We start from the raw sequence: 20,371 nt of genomic DNA, 5'->3' as shown, positions 1-20,371 counted from the left end.
TGCTGATAGCTGATTGTAAACAGCGTCAAACCCACTCTGTGTCCAGTTCACCAGTTTTTGAACATTATAGTGGATGTAATTCATCCTGTCTACATTCTTGTTAATCGCACACCACCAACAAAACAAGGACTCAAACCCTCCTGCTACCTGATCAGCTTATTTGTGGCATCAATATAAGTAAGATCATTACCATAGCAGACCGTCACGGCCTCAATAGATTTACAGGACAATCAGGAAACATTAATATTGACATCTGACAGGACTGCTCTTGGGGATCTCTTAATCAAACAAGTTCTGATTGTGGTACAGCAGACATTTTGCTATTAGCAGATCTCATTATCACACTCTGGTTACTCTGTCTGGAGCCTGGAATTGACTCCTTACATGTCGTTCTACACGCACCAGAGTCACACAAAAAGTCAAAGGTTTTCCATTTACCAATAGCAGTATTTCTGCTTTAACTCCATCCATCAACAACCAATCTTGTAAGTTTATAAGAACTTTTTTTTATCTCACATTCCACTTTAAATGTGATTCTGTCAACGTATCACATTCTTCTAGTCAATCTTAATCTCCTCTTTTCTTATCAGGACAATCTCTAGCTATATCTCCTTCCTTCATATTAATGTAAACTCCATTTGTGATGCGGTGCCAAAGTGAAACATTTATAATCACATTTTACCCTATAATTTGAACTAACTCAGGGACATGAATCCTTGTACTTTCAATGGGCTTACAAATTCACATTCACATTGATCTTCCTATACACGTATAGTTGGATCTTATCAAATACATAATAACTTTGGGTGACCATCTTTCAGCCAGGTGGCTTGTTTGACACTAATGTTCTAAGCAGGTAACCCCAATAGTCTACACAAGACGCATACCAGACACTGAAACACTCATCACATTTTATATCAATTACTTATATAGTTTATAAATTCATATGCCCATTTTATTTTATTGGGATATGTGTGCTAATTCTTGCTTTTTCTTATTTTGCCTTTTTACTTTTCTTTTGTTTTTACTTTTATCTATTTTTATTGTTTCCCCCATTATGTTGTAGCTACCTTTTTTCTAAAACAATAATTATTTTCTGAAGTGCTGCTATGTTTACGTGTTCAATTTACCTCCAATTTATACTATCATCTATTATCATCTAAATCTAAATTTTAAACTTTTTCAGGATCCTGTTTATTGATAAGTTTCCAGTCTTTACACTGCAGTCTATCTTTGGGTTTTATTTTGCTTATTCTTTTCCCCATTTTTAGGAAATTTAGTCCAGTCTGTCAACACCTAGGGTGTTCTAAAAACTGGTGTTCTATCAGTAGGGCAGTAAATTAAATTTTCTGTTGTGGTAATTCTCACTTCAACTCTTTCAAGTGGAGAATTCTTGCCTTTTGCATCCACACCAGTCTGCTGCTTATGATCCCACTGTTTTGGTATGAAATAAAAATACCTAGTGGTATTTTATTTCCATTCACACTCTCATTCTCTCACAAATGTTTGTGTTACGGAATTTAAATTTCTACTTTGCAGGACTCCGCCGTCCTCTATTTCCCACGGAATTTGTGGGACTCCACCGTCCCCCAGTTGTGGTGAGAGTGTTTTATCCAGCAAAATACCAAAATAAAACCAAAGTACAAAGAGGATGGTTTTACAGCCAAAACGGGAATTCTTTTATTGAGACTCAGATCATCAGTACAGATCAATCGGGAACAGCCACTGAATGCATGTCTCCTGACCCTTATATAGTCACAGTCCTTCATTCCTGTGTATATAAGAGGGTAAGCATGTCTCATTCATAGGAATACAGGAAAAGATTTGTTCCGCGCAACTATCCAAACCTAGGTAACCACTCCATGTCAACTTGACCCGCTTCCTGTGTTTCCTGTTTGCACAATTGGGTTCTTCTCTCCCGTTCAATTAATACGTGTAAGCGTGATTTATTTCTGTAACTCAGGAAAGTGGGTTAACACGAGGGTAACTGGAGGAAACTCATGCAGACACGGGCAGGACCTGTAGTAAAAGTGTGTTTCTTGGATTCTAACTAGAGCGAGTCAACTATGAACTGATGTGTTTGATGACATGCATTTCAATTAAGTTGTGAGATAAAACGTAGTACAGAGCCTTATCAAGGTCTCTTTGGAGCGTTTCAAGCACATGGCAAGGAAGGTTGCTGTCTATTTTGGTAGCTGCACCAAAAACAGATCAACGAAGGGTTTTTCATTGGACTAAATTGGGAACTATGATGTCACTATAAAGTCTTCCCTGTGAACCTACTTGTTATCTCAGGTGAGCTCTGAAGAACTCCTGGATCTTCTTCCATAAATGAACTTCAGCAGCTACATGACCACTAGGCTCACCTCCCCACAAGGTTTGATAGGGATAAATCCCTGCAGGACATGACCTGCAGTATGGTCCATATGGTGGCTCCAGCATGTGTCCAGCTCTCGGGTAACAAACACTTTCAAAGTTGTTCTTGTCATGACGTTTGAGTCTCTCCACCATCTCATCCATGTAAGCCTTGCTGTTCCACCACATGTCGTCCTCCGAGGCCACAAAGAGGAGCTGGGCCTTTGTTTGTTCGATAGGGATCAGGCTGTCCTTGTTATCCTCTGCTAGCGGATTTGCAAAAGCAAATTTCAAAATGTAAGCACCGGACTCAGTGTGAATCACGCTGCTGGGGTCAAAGCGTGTTGATGAAAAGATTTGGTGGTTCTTGTAATGGAGAGGGACGACTGTATTTGCATTGCAGCCGTTGATCCACACACAAGCTTTAACAGCCGGTACAAAAGCAGAAAGTGACAGCGCAATATCTGATGCCTTCGAACGTGATAATACGCCAACTCCTTGACCACCCACCTGTGAATAAATAAAAAGAGGACATGATAAGCACACAAAGCTTACAGGAACTGGGGAATGGAGGTCATTCATGATGAAAAGTGAATGAAAGATCATGATAAAGTACACATCTGGAAGGACTCAACCCTACTGTATGTGACCCATTCCAACCTGGGTGGTAACTGTTTGTTTTGAGATGGTACTGGAAAATAATGTGCAAAATAATCAGATTAAAGACCATCTTTTTTACAAAAGCTGTGGTTTTTGTTTCCCCTCCTTCACCCAGATAGTTTTTTTTACCAAACCTTGTACTCTTCTCCATTATTCACAGAATCATTCAAAGGTACCCAACACTGAAGAGTTGTGAGACAGGTTTTACTGTACTGTCTTCTATGACATAAATCGTTGTGAAGTGAGGTGTTGTTATTTGACTGTCCTACTACAAATTTAATATTTTGATTTCATAACTTTTTGATTTCAAAATGCAGTTTCTTAAAGTTGCATTTTCAGAAACACAGGGTAGGTCTACACAATCAGCAAGCAGCAAACACACAATTGGCTTGTTGGTGGAGCATTGAGCTCAATACTTTTCTTGCAGATTGTAAAATCAACTCAGTGCATGATAACTAGTCTCCACTGCACATAAATGGAAACCAAAGTCATATTTCCGTACCATTAAATCTGTTTGATTACTGTTACTTCATGTTGTCGTGGTCACGAGTTGATCACAAAAACTCACCTTGGGTTGTCTTTGTAGGAACTCTATTCCTTCTTTAAAGTGGTCTAGATGAATCTCCTTTGTGTTCTTGACTTTAACATTGAATACACATAAAGCCAGAACCACAAAGCCTTTATTGGCCAGCAGAGCAGATTTTTTCTCTGATGGAAAGGTGTTCAGATCCAATACAGCAGGAAGTGGACCTGCTCCTGGAAGACAGAAATATGACTAGATGGCAACAGAATCCTAAATTTCATATAAAACAAAAGAATGTACTGTTTGGTCAGCATACTCAAAATGATGTCACTTCTTCTACCATATCTATAGCATCAAAACTATCAATTTACATTTTTTAAGGTCTCCACTAACTCCTAGAATCTGGAAAAAACAAACGGGTCCTGCACCGACTTTCATATCTACAAAAACATAAAAATCATCACTAGTTGTGACATCACGACAGAAGTAATTGACAGGAGACTTGACGTAGCCCATCCCACCATGACTTAGCCTATGTACTGTAGTTCAGCTGGCCAATAACCTGTGTATGCATAACATTAAACCCCCTGTCAGGCATCATGGTGGCTAAGAGAGGTGACTGAAAGCATGAGCAGGACACAGAAAGGAATTGGCAGTAACACCACTGAAGCCAGACAAAGCAGTTCACCAAGATTAGAAGAATACAGACTGTAAAAAAGAAGATCAAGGATGAGGGAGGATCAGGACCATAGTCCAGGATGATCGATTGAAAACCCAAAAGTACAAGAAGATGGCCACTAGGATGAACTGCTATGTAAATGTCTCAAGCAGCAGAAACCTGATGAGAGTGAGGAGGAAGACAAAAAATCAGCATGGAAGGACAGGCCCTCCATGGCATGTACCACTGGAAGAGAAAGAGAAAGTTGTAAGTGATACAAAGAAGACCTACGAATGGCTGGAAAACTATGGACTTTTGCAGTTCAAGAACCAATCCTAAGTACAAGGGCAAAGATGACAGGGTCCACTGGAAGAGCTCAGATCTAAGGTGTAAAGATGCCCCTGGGATGGTCCAGATTACTTACCTGGGGGAGTAAATAGGACTCCGTTTATATTCCCTTCATTGACAGGGAGTCGGGTGACCCCGTCTCCAAGTAGAAGCCTCTCATTGGTCGCCTCTGCCAGCATCCGGCCCTCCTCCTCATCATGTACGGAGATTGTCACCACATGAGGCTTCAATGATTTGCCCTTTTCGAAGTACTGGTGCAAGGCTTCTGCCTTCAGAGACCACAGCAGACCCATTGGCTCCACCCCAACATAGCTGCCACCAAGTGAGGGGTGTTTGTTCAGGTCGACCTCTCCTCTGTCATCAGCCCTGTAGGTGGCCGAGGAGCTGAACACCACTCCCCTCTCGTCAGTGGATCTGGCTCTCATGGTGACCACCTGTCTCGACCTCAGCCTGGTCACCTTCACCTGAACAGGTTCATCAAAGAAGCATCTGGCTCTGGGCAGCAGCCTCAGTCTGATTTGAGAGGACATCTCTTCACAATCTACAGACAACACAGAAAACAATATTGCATCAATAATGTCACTCTGACCTTGTACAGAAGTCAGAAGTATAAAAGAACCAGTTCTGGCTGTGTTTGGTGTCTTGTGGTCTCAGTTTGACTGGTGCTTGGATTAGCTCAATTAATGCTACCCACTGTGCCGCCCAGACATAAACATGCACAAAAAAATTTCAAATATGACAAAGTTTACGCCCATTTTGAAGTTGGTGCCAGCAACACTTTAATTGGCTACAGGTTGCTAACATGACTCAGGTTACAGGTTTTCAAGCAACTTCTGCTGCCAAGTAGACGTTTGATTCAGGGATCGTCTTGTTTTGTTTTCAGCAAGACAATGAAAGAACATTCTGTTCATCATTCTCTGTAGTCATACATTCTGACAAAGTATGACCACAGAGGATAAAAGAGTCCAGGTGCATAATGATGAAATGAAAACGATAAAAACAAAACAAGAAAACACTCAAAGATTGTAATAAAAGGTGAGCTCTTACAATACATACAGTATATGTTACTCTGTCACAATTTGTTTGAAATTTGTTTTGTGTATCAAACGCTACATGAGGAAATAATTTATAAATGTTCTTTGTGAAATTTTGTAAACATTTTTAAAAATCTATTAATTTTTTTACATTTCCTAAATTGTTCTCATGTTAAAAATCTAAATGATGTCAACGTTAATCTGTCCAAAACTTCTTCAATGGCCTCTTTTCATCAGTAATGTCTGATATTTGACTCTCTTGTCAAACGCTCGAAACATTTTCATCAGATTAGAATGATTTCAACGATCATCATTATCCTGACATCAAGTCACCTTCAGAAATTTCACTTTGGAACATTATGTCTGGAATGTATGTTTACATCCTGGATTAATTTGTGATCAAGTATTTGCACAAACTCAATTTTTGTTAATTTATATAAATTGAAAATACAGTAATAAGAGGTTAGTGGCTAAATTAGACAACTTGTAAATCATTTTAAAATTAATCTAAACTTGATCCTTACCTGTGGAGATCCTTACCGTACCTAAAGGTTGAGTTCAACTGGTTTGTAATGTGAAGGTTAAATTACTGAGATTGCATTCTTTCTTTATCGTTCACTCATCCTCCTCGATGATTGGTCGTATATCTTGTGCTGACAGAACCTCAGCATGCTATTTGCAGTCACACACTGGGAATGTGTAATTATCCAGCCTCTTACTCCATCATGTCTTCGATTCTTCTTGGTTTTCAACAGGTCACCTTCCTGGGATACGTTGGCTGTGTTAGCTACTCGTGAGATTGTTGGTAGCTCACTGGCTACGTTACTCCACAACTATTTTGAATCTTCGTCATGCTACTGTTCAACATTGCTCTGCTTTCAACACTTCTACCCTCTGTCCCCACCCGAAGGAGAACCCTATTCATGTTCTGCTAACCTTGATCACAATTGTAGGTACAGTAATCCCCTCGCTTGTTTGCGCTTCAAGATGCACGGCTTCACTACATCGTGGATTTTTAGTTGGCAGTCATGTGATACCATAAGTGCATGCTATTGGCTGACAGCATCCGGAAGTGCGCTGCGTTCCGAGACTCACGGAACACACCGCACTTCCATGAAACACAAAAGTGATTTAAACAGTCTATAAGAGTGTGGGAAAAAGTAATACAGATATAAGGTGGTTTAATATCAGAATGGGGAGGGTTCATAATGTTTAAATGACCGAAAATAGTATAATCAATAGTCTGTTTCTACATTGCTGGAATTTTGTTTTTTGATGGTGGTCCTGGAACGCATTAACAGCGAGTAACGAGGTATTACAGAACAATACATTCTAGTTAACATATTAAATGGTCTCTCTTAGTTCCTTGTAGCTTTGATTTATTTTCTTGGAGACAATTTAATGAACTTTTGGAGTGGTTATGCTTGTTTTTAACACATTTCGTGTTTGTCTTTTCCGTTACATGTGTGCTGTAGGGCCGGTGTTGGTGTGGCTGTTCAAACGGTGGAGGGATTTGAGACTGAAGTTCCTCACCCCAGTTCCACATTCTCCTTAAATGTGTGTATAGTGGTAATTTGCACATATTAGGCACGGAGTGAGGAAAAGGAAGAGTGTTGCAGGACTTTTAGAAAGGAGTTAAGACAGGCCCTGGGTGGCAAGGAAGTGCTTCCAGATGACTGGACAACTACAGCTAATGTGATCAGGGAGACAGGTAGGAGAGTACTTGATGTGTCATCTGGAAGGAAAGTAGATAAGGAGACTTGGTGGTGGAATGAGGAGGTACAGGAGTGTATACAGAGAAAGAGGTTAGCTAAGAAGAAGTGGGACACTGAGAGGACTGAGGAGAGTAGACAGCAGTACAGGGAGATGCAGCGTAAGGTGAAGGTAGAGGTGGCAAAGGACAGACAAGGGGCTTTTATGATGACTTGTATGCTAGGTTGGACAGTAAGGAGGGAGAGACTGATCTATACCGGTTGGCAAGACAGAGAGATAGAGATGGGAAGGACGTGCAGCAGGTTAGGGTGATTAAGGATAGGGATGGAAGTCTATTGACAGGTGCCAGTAGTGTGATGGGAAGATAGAAAGAGTACTTTGAAGAGCTGATGAATGAGGAAAATGAGAGAGAACAAAGACTAGAAGAGGTGGCTGTTGTGGACCAGGAAGTAGCAAAGATTAGTCAGGATGAAGTGAGGAGGGCACTGAAGAGGATGAAGAGTGGAAAGGCAGTCGGTCCTGATGATATACCTGTAGAGGTATGGAAGTGTCTAGGAGAGGTGGCAGTAGAGTTTCTGACTGGGTTGTTCAACAGGATCTTAGATAGTGAGAAGATGCCTGAGGAATGGAGGAGAAGTGTGCTGGTGCCCATTTTTAAGAACAAGGGAGATGTGCAGAGTTGTGGCAACTACAGAGGAATGAAGCTGATGAGCCATACAATGAAGTTATGGGAGAGAGTAGTGGAAGCTAGACTAAGGGCAGAAGTGAACATTTGTGAGCAGCAGTATGGTTTCATGCCAAAAAAGAGTATTACAGATGCAGTATTTGCTTTGTGGATGTTGATAGAGAAGTACAGAGAAGGCCAGAGGGAGCTGCATTGTGTTTTTGTAGATCTGGAGAAAGCTTATGATAGGGTGTCCAGAGAGGAACTGTGGTATTGTATGAGGAAGTCTGGAGTGGCAGAGAAGTATGTTAGAGCGGTGCAGGACATGTATGAGGACTGTAAGACAGTGGTGAGGTGTGCTGTAGGTGTGACAGAGGAGTTCAAGGTGGAGGTGGGACTGCATCAGGGATCAGCTCTGAGCCCCTTCTTGTTGCTATGGTGATGGACAGGCTGACAGATGAGGTTAGACAGGAATCTCTATGGACTATGATGTTTGCAGATGACATTGTGATCTGCAGTGAGAGCAGGGAACAGGTGGAGGAGAAGCTAGAGAGGTGGAGGTTTGTCCTGGAAAGGAGAGGAATGAAGGTTAGCCACAGTAAGACAGAGTACATGTGTAGATGAAGATGTTGAGGTTCTCTCTGGGAGTGACCAGGAAGGATAGGATCAGGAATGAGTACATCAGAGGGACAGCACATGTTAGAGGTTTTGGAGATGAAGTCAGAGAGGCCAGACTGAGATGGTTTGGACATGTCCAGAGGAGAGATAGTGAATATATTGGTAGAAGGATGCTGAGTTTTGAACTGTCAGGCAGGAGGAAGACCAAAGAGGAGGTTTATGGATGTAGTGAAAGAGGACATGAAGGTAGTTGGTGTGAGAGAAGAGGATGCAGAAGACAGGGTTAGATGGAGGCAATTGATCCACTGTGGCGACCCCTGAAGGGAAAAGCCGAAAGGAAAAGAGGAAGAAGGGCATTATCAGTGAGCAATTTTGAAGTTAAAATTATTAACAAAGACAACATCTATGATTTATCTTTTTTGAAAAGAAAAGAATTCTGAAAGAAGAAGATAATCTGGGAGCTGAAAAATTTGGGACTACATATAGAACACTAAGTTCAATCACATAATATAGATTATTTTACTAACCTAAGATTGTTTGCATAAGACCATTCTATAAAATGTCACAAAGCCATATCTAAATTCTGATGGTGCTTTGTTCAATTAAATGAATACTTTAAATGTTCTGTGAATCATTAAATTCTGGTTGAAGTATGTGACACAATGACCCTACATTTTTGAAACAGGGCTGAACATCAAAGCAGAATTAATCATGTAAATGAGCTCAATATCAGACAAGCAAAGGGTCATTTGCAGTGATGTGCGGTGAGGTTCATCACTGGTGAGACACTGACTTCATCATAATCAGATGTAGATGTTTACATCCACAATTTAAAAAGTAACGGTGAGCGGGTTATTTTAAAGTCTCATAGCAGAAATATTTACACATAGAAACTGTAACACACAAATAGGTCATTTGATTAAAAAACAGATGTAGTACCTATGCATTTTTCATGTTATGTTTACTTATAAATGAAGTCCATGTGCAGCTCTCTCTGAACAAAGTATCGAAAATTTTTGGAGTTGAGATACAGTTGTTGACAAAAAACATTGTACATTATATACATTACCTATAACATATGTTAAAAGCGACATATAGAGAGATAGCATTACAGTCTCACTGTACAGCATGTCAACTCAGCTAGTCGAGCCATTATGCAATCCATGGTGAGGCACGGCTGGCTGGTGCCTCACTGCAGGTCTCTGCTCAGTATTTCAGCAGTAAATGTGAAAAATTCAGCGGTTTTGAGTAAAAATAATGTAAAGTTGGTGACGTTGAATGGAAAATATATAATAAACATTACTGGATAAATATAACCATTTAATTAATTTTTTTCCATTTTCCGTTGTTTTCTGTTATGGTCCCCCTGACCGCACGTCACTGGTCATTTGCTGTCATTCAATATAGCCCCCGATGAAAATTTGCAGGTTGGAGAGCTGGATTCCTCATTTAGGAGGTAGATTTACAAGCAACTGTAGATGTAAACACCATTTGAAAAGATAAAAATATACACAAGAACCCAAACACATTCATAACTGATTATTGACTATTGACTCTGTGTAAGATTAAAGCAACAATGTGAAAGAGTTTTTTGTGAAATAATATTTTACATTATTTCCATAAGTCTTGTATATCACCAAATGTAATTAAAATGTACGTCATGGAGGTCATATGTTCTCGTGTCACAGGATCCCAGTGGGTAGGCTTAGTTTTGACCACGCCCGTTTTGTGGTGATGGCACAAGAAACCTGTGGATGTCTATCGCTTGTTCATTTTGAATCACTGATCCGGCTCCTTTTATGGACCTGTGAGCAATGCAAAGGAAACAACTCTTGACGTGGGGCAGAGTTCCACAAGAGGAAGTGGAAAGAGAGAGCCAGGAAAAGGGCGGGTTTCCTGGGTAATCTCTTCAAGCTGACTAAGCAGCTTCTTGATCACATGAAGACTGGCTGCCTCACATGCTCAAAGGAAGACATTAACAACAAGTATATAAAAACTGCCCAAATTTACTACATCGGCTTTGGAGGGCCCTAAAGGTGGTCTGGTGGAGAGGGAGGATCGCCCACTCATGTATGTATGCAGAGGGAGTGTACATTATGAAAGAAGTCAGAGAACATCGACCAATTTCATGTCCGGGGGTATTTAACAGTTGGTCCAGTGTTTTGAACAACTAATGTAGGACGACAATCAGGAAGTTAAATAATTTGTAGCCTGCGATCCTTAAAACTGGAATTTTGTGCTGAAGTAATTAAAAAAAAATTCAATTCAATTAATTTTTTGACAAAAGCTGTTGTATACTAATATAGTGTGGCATGCAGTGTGCCCTGGTTCCTTGCGGTAATGCGTTCCAGGAGCCACATGTGATTAACCGATTCCGCTATAGAATGCTGAATTATTTATCTTATTATTTACGGTAATTTAAACGTTTATGACCCTCCCCATACTGATAAACCACATTCTGTCTGTATTACCTTTTCCACACTCGATTGACTGGTTAAAGCACTTTAGAGAGCACAAAGAGCACATCCGGATGCCGTCAGCCAATATATCAATATCACGTGACTGCCTACCAAAAATCCATGATGAGGTGAAGTCACGAGCATTGCTGGATGAATGCGCGAGGGCGCACTGTACTACAGAGTGGGTGTTGAGATAAATAAAGATGAAATAAAGATAAAAAACCTGCACATTAAAAACCAGTTGAACTCGTCTTTCGTGGAAGGTAGAGATCTCTCCAGATTTGGATCACGTCACTCGTTCAATTTTAAAATCATTTTCAAATTATTTCTATTTTACCTGATTTAACTGCTAACTTCTTGTCGCTGTATTTTTCAATCTAAATAAATTCAATCAATCAATCAATCAACTTTTATTTATATAGCGCTGATTCATATCATTTTAAAAACTGTGGAATCTGAGTACAAGAGCTAGTGGGACTTCGAAAGTGAAATGTTTTCTTGATTTCTTTGGAAAATTATGATATGAAAACTAACAAACACTTTCGACAGCGAACACCTAATGAAGGAAGACAATCAGGGAGTTGAGTCATTTGGAGTCTGCGATCTTTAAAACTAGAATTTTGTGCTGAATGTAGAAAAGAAAACAAGCATTTGATCATTCAAAGTGTTGTTTTAGTGAGGTTTCCTAAAATAGCTGAGGAAAGTACAGTATAACCTGTGGAATTATCGAGAATAGGTTTTGAAATCTTTTTGCTTGAATCTCTACGGCATTCCCAGTGTGTGACTACAAAGTGCATGTTGCGGTTCTGTCAGCAAAAGATCACAACAAAGGGAAAAGGTTACACTGATCTACCATGTCTTGACTCCTCCTTGTGAAAACTCTCTAAATGTTTGTAATCTGACTTGAAGAGCTTGTGTGACTTTGAAAGTGAAATGTTTTCTTGATTTATTTGGAACATGATCAATGAAAAACAACAAACACTTTTCACAGTGATGGATCTGGACAGCAAACATGCTTTTGTGTCGCATTTCATTACTTTTTTGAAACGCGTTGTTGGTATCACCTTCAAAATGATCACATAATTTTAAATACATTTATCCAATCCAATCCAATCCAACTTTATTTGTTAAGCACTTTACAACAACCACAGTTGACCAACATTGTGTATTTTGCGCCCCGTAACACACACTTATGCGTCTTAAAAGCCTTAAAATTTCTCAAAAATCAACGCCTTTTAACATTAAGCGTCTTATGTGTTCACTGAGTTCAGAAATCTGTAAAAATGTTTTTGTGTCACTTTAGTCAGCGCTCCGCCAGATCGGCCATTGTCCACCGACATAGGACGTATTACGTCACTACGTACGCCGGAAGCGATGGACCAATTAGAGAACATGATGGGAGGCTCCGTCCGGCACACCTCCGGTAGGTACCGGTATAGGGGATATGCTGGTACTGTACCGCAGGTATGCTGGTAACCACATTTGATTGGCTGAAGACCCCCGACGATGACGTCAGTGAAGAGACACGCTTACATGCAATAATGTAAACTCCAGGCTATCAGTTCCGGTTGTTCCGGTTCACGTAAAGAAACCGGGGGGCTTTTTTCATGCTTCGCCATCTCTCTTGATCTGTGACTCCATGCCCCCCCCACACCACCGTTTCTGTCAGAAACCACATCAAGCGGCTGAATTCTGAGCTTGTCTTCATCCTGGAGGATTAACGAAAGAACTCCAACCCCTGGACATCGGTGATAACAGAGCCTTTAAAGTTAAACTGGGGCGTCGTGGAGCGATGGATGAGAGACGTGAACACACGTTTACCAGGACTGGGGGGCAGTGCCGAGGAGTTACACCCCCACAATATGTGGCGGATTGTGGATCCTGGACTAACATGTCTGCTTCGACTTTTGTCCGATGTTTCGCAAATGAAGGCATCATTACCGGACAGACACCCGGAAACCAGACGGTCAGCGGTAGAGAAACTACCGAGATATTCAATGCAGAACGGAGATGAGGACTTCGAAGGATTTAGCACAGATTTATAAAAAAATAAAGAAAGAACAACATATTTAAAAAATAATGTCGGTGTATTTTTTAAAATTTAAATACGTAGTACAACACAGTCCAACCACAGTCACTTTTTTGCTTCGGTTAGCAACCATGCACCGAATAATGTCCATTATTTAGACTGCGCCTCTTTACACAATTAGCCGAATGGTGCGCAAAATACTGTAACTTAAGGACTTTTAAATTGGCAACTAAGGCAATTAGTTTATATACTATAGACTATAATTATAGATATGTCCCTACCCTACAGTAAACAGTACACCACTGCTTTATGACAGTTATATCATGTAGTTCAGGCTTATGCCTCCTACTTAGACACTACATGACATAGGACAAGAATAACTTCCACCATGTCTTTTTTTGCTGAACAACTGATCTTCATAGTTCTTCTCCCATAGCTCAAAATTGCTACAAAGCACTGACAGTACGGGAACACACTGCTCTGAAAATGACTGCAGCCAATGAGTTAATGTCTAAATCATACATTTTTAAGATTGACACACTGCAGTGTTTACCTGTTATGATTAAATTGTGACTTGGAGACCTCCCTTTTCTGAACTGCTACTGATAGCCGCTACTTCTCTCTGCTCTCATCCCGCGTCCAGTGAATGACAGGAAGTGAAACATGAGGTCAAATATTTTTTTTCAAGAACGAAACCCCCCCCGGTATTAACCGGTTTACAATTATTTTCTGTCCCGATTCTGTTCCGGAACATTAAAAAATATAAAGTTTCCGGTTTTCGTTTTCGTTCCATGAACCGGTTCAAAGCCCTGATTATAACACGCCCCTTCAATGAATGAAGTCTCTTTAAAACCTTTTTCATGTATAAGGCGCGCTTGATTATAAGGCGCACTGTTGGTTTTTGAGAAAATTAAAGGCTTTTAGGTGTGTCTTATAATGCAAAAAATACTGTATTGTCTTTATTCTTGATTACAACAACAATCCTGGCAAAATATTGTTATTGTGTTGTCTGCAGATTGTGAAGAGATGTCCTCTCAAATCAGACTGAGGCTGCTGCCCAGAGCCAGATGCTTCCTTGATGAATCGGTTCAGGTGAAGGTGACAGGGCTGATGTCGAGACAGGTGGTCACCATAAGAGCCAGATCCACTGACGAGAGGGGAGTGGTGTTCAGCTCCTCGGCCACCTACAGGGCTGATGACAGAGGCGAGGTCGACCTGAACAAACACCCCTCACTTGGTGGCAGCTATGTTGGGGTGGAGCCAATGGGTCTGCTGTGGTCTCTGAGGGCAGAAGCCTTACATCAGTACTTTCAAAAGGAGAAGGCTCTGGAGCCCCAGGTGGTCACATTCTCTGTACATGATGAAGAACAGGGCAGAGTGCTGGCAGAGGCGACCAATGAGAGGCTTCTACTTGGAGATGGGGTCACTCGACTTCCTGTCAAAGAAGGAAATATAAATGGAGTCCTATTTACTCCCCCAGGTAGGCATGTAGTCTCCCCAATTCTCATAATTCAATGTTAAAATAAGCATTTCAAAGTCAAAACATACTCACATGACACAACTTGGACCGTTCTGTATAATGGTACTTTTCTATATTTTCCACTGAACAAACCATTACAAAACAATTATTCTTGATCACTTCCACACAATAAATCTGGAATAATTATGTCACTCCTTCACACCATTTCCTGAACCACTTCTACTCTCTCTGCTCTATCGTGTATGAACTAAAACCGCACCTCCACAGCCAGAAAAACTACAAGGAATAGTGGAGATATTATGGAGTTGGACTTGAGGACTCAATTTAAATTTATAGTTTTAATGGTATAGACATGGTAGAAGGAATGGCATCATTTTTGTGATGCTGACCGTGCATTCCTTCAATTTATGTAGAATTAATTCATATCTCTGTCTTCCAGGGGCAGGTCCATTTCCTGCTGTGTTGGATCTGAACAGCTTCCCAACAGAGAAAAGAGCTGCTCTGCTGGCCAATAAAGGCTTTGTGGTTCTGGCTTTATGTGTATTCAATGTAAAGCCCAAGAACACAAAGGAGATTCATCTGGACCACTTTAGAGATGGCATAGATTTCCTACAGCGACAACCCAAAGTGAGTTTTGTGACCAACTAATCTTAGCAGCAACAATTCATGTTCCAGAAGAGGAGATTTTATTGTCAATGTGCACAGACAATGATCAAAATCTGTTTTACAACTCTTCAATGTTGTGCAATGATTCTGTGAAAAAGGGATCAGATTCAATTGATTAAAGAGAGAACAAGCGTGTTATTAATACACAACCTTGTGTAAATTCAGTATATATCAGTCTTGCTGGAGGAAGAGGGTGTGTCAAAGCTTTTAGAAATAAGCTGTTCTTGGATCCGACATTGTCGTGCAAATCAACACGACAATGTTGATTTGCACCCAGAGGAGAAGGTTTAAAACAGACAGTGACCACCCAGGGTGGAGTGTGTCACTTACAGTATGAACGATTCCAATGGAAATTCCTGCCAGAGATGACATCATGTTAATGCATTGATTTAATCATTTTTAAAATGGACTCAAATTCCTGGTCAAATTTCTGTCTTCTTCTTTCTTTTTTTCCTTTCGGCTTTTCCCTTCAGGGGTCGCCACAGCGAATCAATTGCCTCCATCTAAACCTGTCTTCTGAATCCTCTTCTCTCACACCAACTACCTTCATGTCCTCTTTCACTACATCCATAAACCTCCTCTTTGGTCTTCCTCTAGGCCTCCTGCCTGGCAGTTCAAAACTCAGCATCCTTCTACCAATATATTCACTATCTCTCCTCTGGACATGTCCAAACCATCTCAGTCTGGCCTCAATGACTTTATCGCCATAACCTTTGACATAGGCACCCATAAACTGACGTTCCTGAACCGGCTAGAACAAAAAAAATAAAGTTCCTGAACCGGTTAATAACGTTCCTTGTAAATATAAATATGTAGGTGCCGTATTTTGCGCACCATAAGACACACTTAAAAGCCTTAAAATTTCTCAAAAATCAACGCCTTTTAACATTAAGCATCTTACATGTACACTGAGTTCAGAAATCTGTAAAAATGTTTTTGTGTCACTTTAGTCAGCGCTCCGCCAGATCGGCCATTGTCCACCGACATAGGACGTATTACGTCACTACGTACGCCGGCAGCAATGGACCAATTAGAGAACATGATGCGAGGCTACGTCCGGCACACCTCCGGTAGGTACCAGTATAGGGGATATGCTGGTACTGTACCGCAGGTATGCTGGTAACCACATTTGATTGGCTGAAGACCCCCGACGATGACGTCAGTGAAGAGACACGCTTACATATATATTATATATATATACCAATATATTCACTATCTCTCCTCTGGACATGTCCAAACCATCTCAGTCTGGCCTCAATGACTTTATCACCATAACCTTTGACATATGCTGCCCCTCTGATGTACTCATTCCTGATCCTATCTATCCTGGTCACTCCCAAAGAGAACCTCAGCATGAAAATATTCACTATAGCCATTTCCATTCTTTTTTGCAAAGTCAACCACCATCTGTCCTTCTGCGTTCCTCTCCTGGATACCAAACCTGCCCATCACCTCCTCATCACCTCTGTTTCCTGCACCAACATGTCCATTGAAGTCTGTACCAATGACACCTCTCTCACTTCTAGGTATGCTCTGCATCACTTCATCAAAGTCCAACCAGAATTTCTCCTTCTCCTCCAGCTTACATCCTACCTGTGGAGCATACCCACTAACAATTGAACATCACACCTTCTATTTCTAGCTTCAGATTCATCACTCTATCCGACACTCTTTTTACCTCCAGGACATTCCTAACAAACTCCTCCTTCAAGATAACTCCTACTCCATTTCTCTTCCCATCTATACCATGATAGAACAACTTGAACCCTGCTCCTAAACTTCAAGCCTTGCTACCTTTCCACCTGGTCTCCTGGACACACAGTATGTCTACCTTCCTCCTCTGCATCATGTCAACCAACTCTCTACCTTTTCCTGTCATGGTTCCAACATTCAACGTCCCTACTCTCAGTCCTATACTCCTGGCGTTCCTCTTATCTCTTCCCATGGGCACACTTTCCTCCACTCCATCTTCGACCAACAGTAGTCCAATATCCACCGGCACTCTGTAGGTGATCAGCACCGATGGCAGTCATTGTTAACACGGGCCTCAACCGATCCGGTATGGAAGTCATAGGTTTGATTCTCATGATTAATTTGGCAAAAGTGTTACGTTGGATGCCCTTCATGACACAACCCTCTGTATTTATCCGGCTTTGGGACCGGCACAAAAAGACACTGGCTTATGTCCTCTCGCGGCTACATTTCTGGTCCAATTTCTGTAAGCTTTGTGTATTAATCATGTGTTATCTTTTGTTTTTTCACAGGTGGGTGGTAATGGAGTTGGTGTAATGTCACGGTCAAAGGCAGCAGATATTTCACTCTCACTCTCTGCTTTTGTACCGAATGTTAAAGCTTGTGTGTGGATCAACGGCTGCAGTTTAAATTCTTTCTTCCCTCTTTACTACAACAAACGTCAAATCTTATCAACACAACTCTTTGACAACAGCAAAGTGATTCCCACCGAGTCAGGAGCTTTTATTAATAAGTATGCTCATACAAATCCACTGGCAGAGGAAAACAAGGGCAGCCTGATTCCCATCGAACAAGCGAAGGCCCAGTTCCTCTTTGCGGCTTCAGAGGACGACATGTGCTGGGACAGCAAGAGTTACGTAGATGAGATGGTGGAGAGACTCAAACGTCATGGGAAGCACAGCTTTGAAAGTGTTTGTTACCCGAGAGCTGGACACGTCTTGAATCTGCCCTTTTCACCATTCTGCCCCTCATCTCCTCATGGGATCTGTGGCTATCGAGCCATTTGGGGAGGTGAACCCAGAGCTCACGCAACAGCTGAACTTCACCTGTGGAAGAAGATCCAGGAATTCTTAAGAACTCACCTGAGTTGTGATGTTGCAGATGAAAGTAACACATAGATTGACAGGAAATAACGGAACCCTTACTACAAATTTTAAAATCAAAACTAATAAGAAAGTCCAGACACATACTTGGGTATTAGTGAGCTATGAAATTCAAGATGAAGAAAGTGAAGAGGTGATGATAATGAACAAGTGCACACAATTTCTAGCAACTAATGTTTTACATCATTTCCGTAAGTGTTTGTGTAGATCACCAAATGTAATAAAAATGCCCTTTATGATTAAGAAATCTTGTTGATTTCAAAAGGAAATTAATTTAATTGTTATTTAGTGTTGCTTTTCTGAACAGATTGCACTGATGGTTCTTCTTGGTGGAGGCCCCATGTTCTTGTTTTACAGGAGCCCAGTGGGTAGGTTTAGTTTTGAGAGGTCCATTTTGTGGTGATAGCACAAATAACCTGTGGATGTGTATCGCTCGTTCATTCGTTTGTTCATTTTGAATCACTTATCCACATCTGTGACATGGAGCAGCAGTTTGGGCAGGAAAGCCCAGACATTCCTCTTAACAACCACCATCAGGTTCTCTGGGGAGATTCCAAGCCATTCCCAAGCCAACCGACGAAGATTCTCTCCTGGGGTCTGGGGTCTACCTATGGGTCTCTCCTGAGATGGATGGGGTCATCCTGACCAGATACATTTGATGATATTTTTAATCAACAGTGAAATTAACCAAGTTAAACTGATTTCTTTGTTATGATAAGGTCTTTGTCTTTATCATGTAAATAAATGACCATAGGCCTGAACTATAGCATGTGGTTATTTAAATTGGTGTGCTTCTCAAACAACTGTTAATAAAGTCTTGGTGGCTTAACACCAAAAAAGAAGACAATACATATGACTGTGGAGTTATTTTTCACTCAAATATTAATTTTACAACCAATTTACAAAAGTTGCTTCCCTACTCTGTTTCTTTTATTTATGGCCTGTGATCTAGAGGGGCACAGTAGGAGGTAAAATATTTGCTTTCTTGGTCTGCCAGACAATGAGTGTGAAAGCCTCGCACATTTCTTGTCAGACCTCCTCACTGAGGTCTTTGAAGAGAAACTACTTCCATCTCCACCAGAAATTGACCAGGGACACTGTAGTCCAATTACCAAATTCAAGCCAGGGGACAGACCGCAGCATTGTTATCATGCCTTCCTGGTTCAGGACGACCACTTCTTATTCTTCTTTTCCTTTCGGCTTTTCCCTTCAGGGGTCGCCACAGCAAAATCAATTCCCTCCATCTAACCCTGTCTTCTGCATCCTCTTCTCTCACACCAACTACCTTCATGTCCTCTTTCACTACATCCATAAACCTCCTCTTTGGTCTTCCTCTAGGCCTCCTGCCTGGCAGTTCAAAACTCAGCATCCTTCTACCAATATATTCACTATCTCTCCTCTGGACATGTCCAAACCATCTCAGTCTGGCCTCTCTGACTTTATCTCCAAAACCTCTAACATGTGCTGTCCCTCTGATGTACTCATTCCTAATCCGATCCTAATTCTGTTTTGTTTACGCAACCTTTTTAGCTTGAGCTGCTAAAAAGACAGTACAAGAAAAGCAGAGGCAGTTGAGAAACCTGGCAGAGTGGACCTGTGAGTAATCCTTACGAAACAACTCTTGACCTGGCGTAGGGCAGAGTTCCACAGGAAGAGGTGGAAAGAGACAGCCAAGGAAAGGGCAGGTTTCCTGGGCAATCCCATCAAGTTGATCAAGCAGCTTCTTGGTCAAAAGAAGACTGGCCACATCACATGCTCCACATGACTTCTGTGTTGTACAATATTTGTTGCTTTAAGTGTAACTTCCATTACTATATTAATGTTTTATGTTTTGTTGCATTGATGAATTTAATATATTTGCTCCAAAAAATACAGCTCGATTATCAACGATCATTCTTTATAAATAATAAGCGTTGAGTGTGTGATACTGATGGGTGGACCTGTGAGCAATCCTAAGGAAACAACTCTTGACCTGGCATAGGGCAATGTTCCACAGGAAGAGGTGGAAAGAGAGATAACCAGGAAAAGGGCGGGTTTCCTGGGCAATCCCGTTAATGTCCTGGATTTGCCGATTGGAGATGTTGCGTGCCCTTTCCTTCACTGTCTTTGAGGAGAAAGATACAGTAATCCCTGTTTACTCGCAGTTATTGCTTTCCAGGACCACCAACAAATTTAGCATGCCTTCTCTGGAAGAGTCTTTCTAAATGACTCTTTTTGTTATTTGACAGCTTCTCATTACAAAGCGAACATGCAGGCAATCCTTCTAAATTAGCAATGAAAGCAAATAATTAAGTTCATTCTTCTTTGAA

At 41.0% G+C, this 20,371-nt stretch overlaps 2 protein-coding genes across 2 annotated transcripts; one reads left to right on the top strand and one right to left on the bottom strand.

Moving 5' to 3' along the window:
* Positions 1 to 1,803: 1,803 nt before the first annotated feature.
* On the bottom strand, positions 1,804 to 6,122 carry LOC137612746 (acyl-coenzyme A thioesterase 6-like). The gene is made up of 4 exons (XM_068341425.1): positions 6,103 to 6,122; positions 4,621 to 5,085; positions 3,584 to 3,771; positions 1,804 to 2,865 (listed from the first exon to the last, which is right to left on the bottom strand). The coding sequence occupies exons 2-4, from the start codon at positions 5,072 to 5,074 to the stop codon at positions 2,287 to 2,289; spliced, it is 1,221 nt and encodes a 406-aa protein (XP_068197526.1). The 5' UTR covers positions 5,075 to 5,085; positions 6,103 to 6,122; the 3' UTR covers positions 1,804 to 2,286.
* A 4,375-nt stretch (positions 6,123 to 10,497) lies between these two features.
* On the top strand, positions 10,498 to 18,911 carry LOC137612783 (acyl-coenzyme A thioesterase 6-like). Its single transcript, XM_068341494.1, has 4 exons — positions 10,498 to 10,643; positions 14,077 to 14,541; positions 14,981 to 15,168; positions 17,472 to 18,911. Exons 2-4 carry the CDS (start codon positions 14,088 to 14,090, stop codon positions 18,075 to 18,077), a joined length of 1,248 nt encoding a protein of 415 aa, XP_068197595.1. The 5' UTR covers positions 10,498 to 10,643; positions 14,077 to 14,087; the 3' UTR covers positions 18,078 to 18,911.
* The last annotated feature ends 1,460 nt before the right edge of the window (positions 18,912 to 20,371 follow it).

Source organism: Antennarius striatus, chromosome 18 (genome assembly GCF_040054535.1).
Source record: "Antennarius striatus isolate MH-2024 chromosome 18, ASM4005453v1, whole genome shotgun sequence".
NCBI lineage: Eukaryota > Metazoa > Chordata > Actinopteri > Lophiiformes > Antennariidae > Antennarius > Antennarius striatus.
Note: the sequence above shows the minus strand (reverse complement) of the source record. Positions and strands in the feature narration are given on the sequence as shown.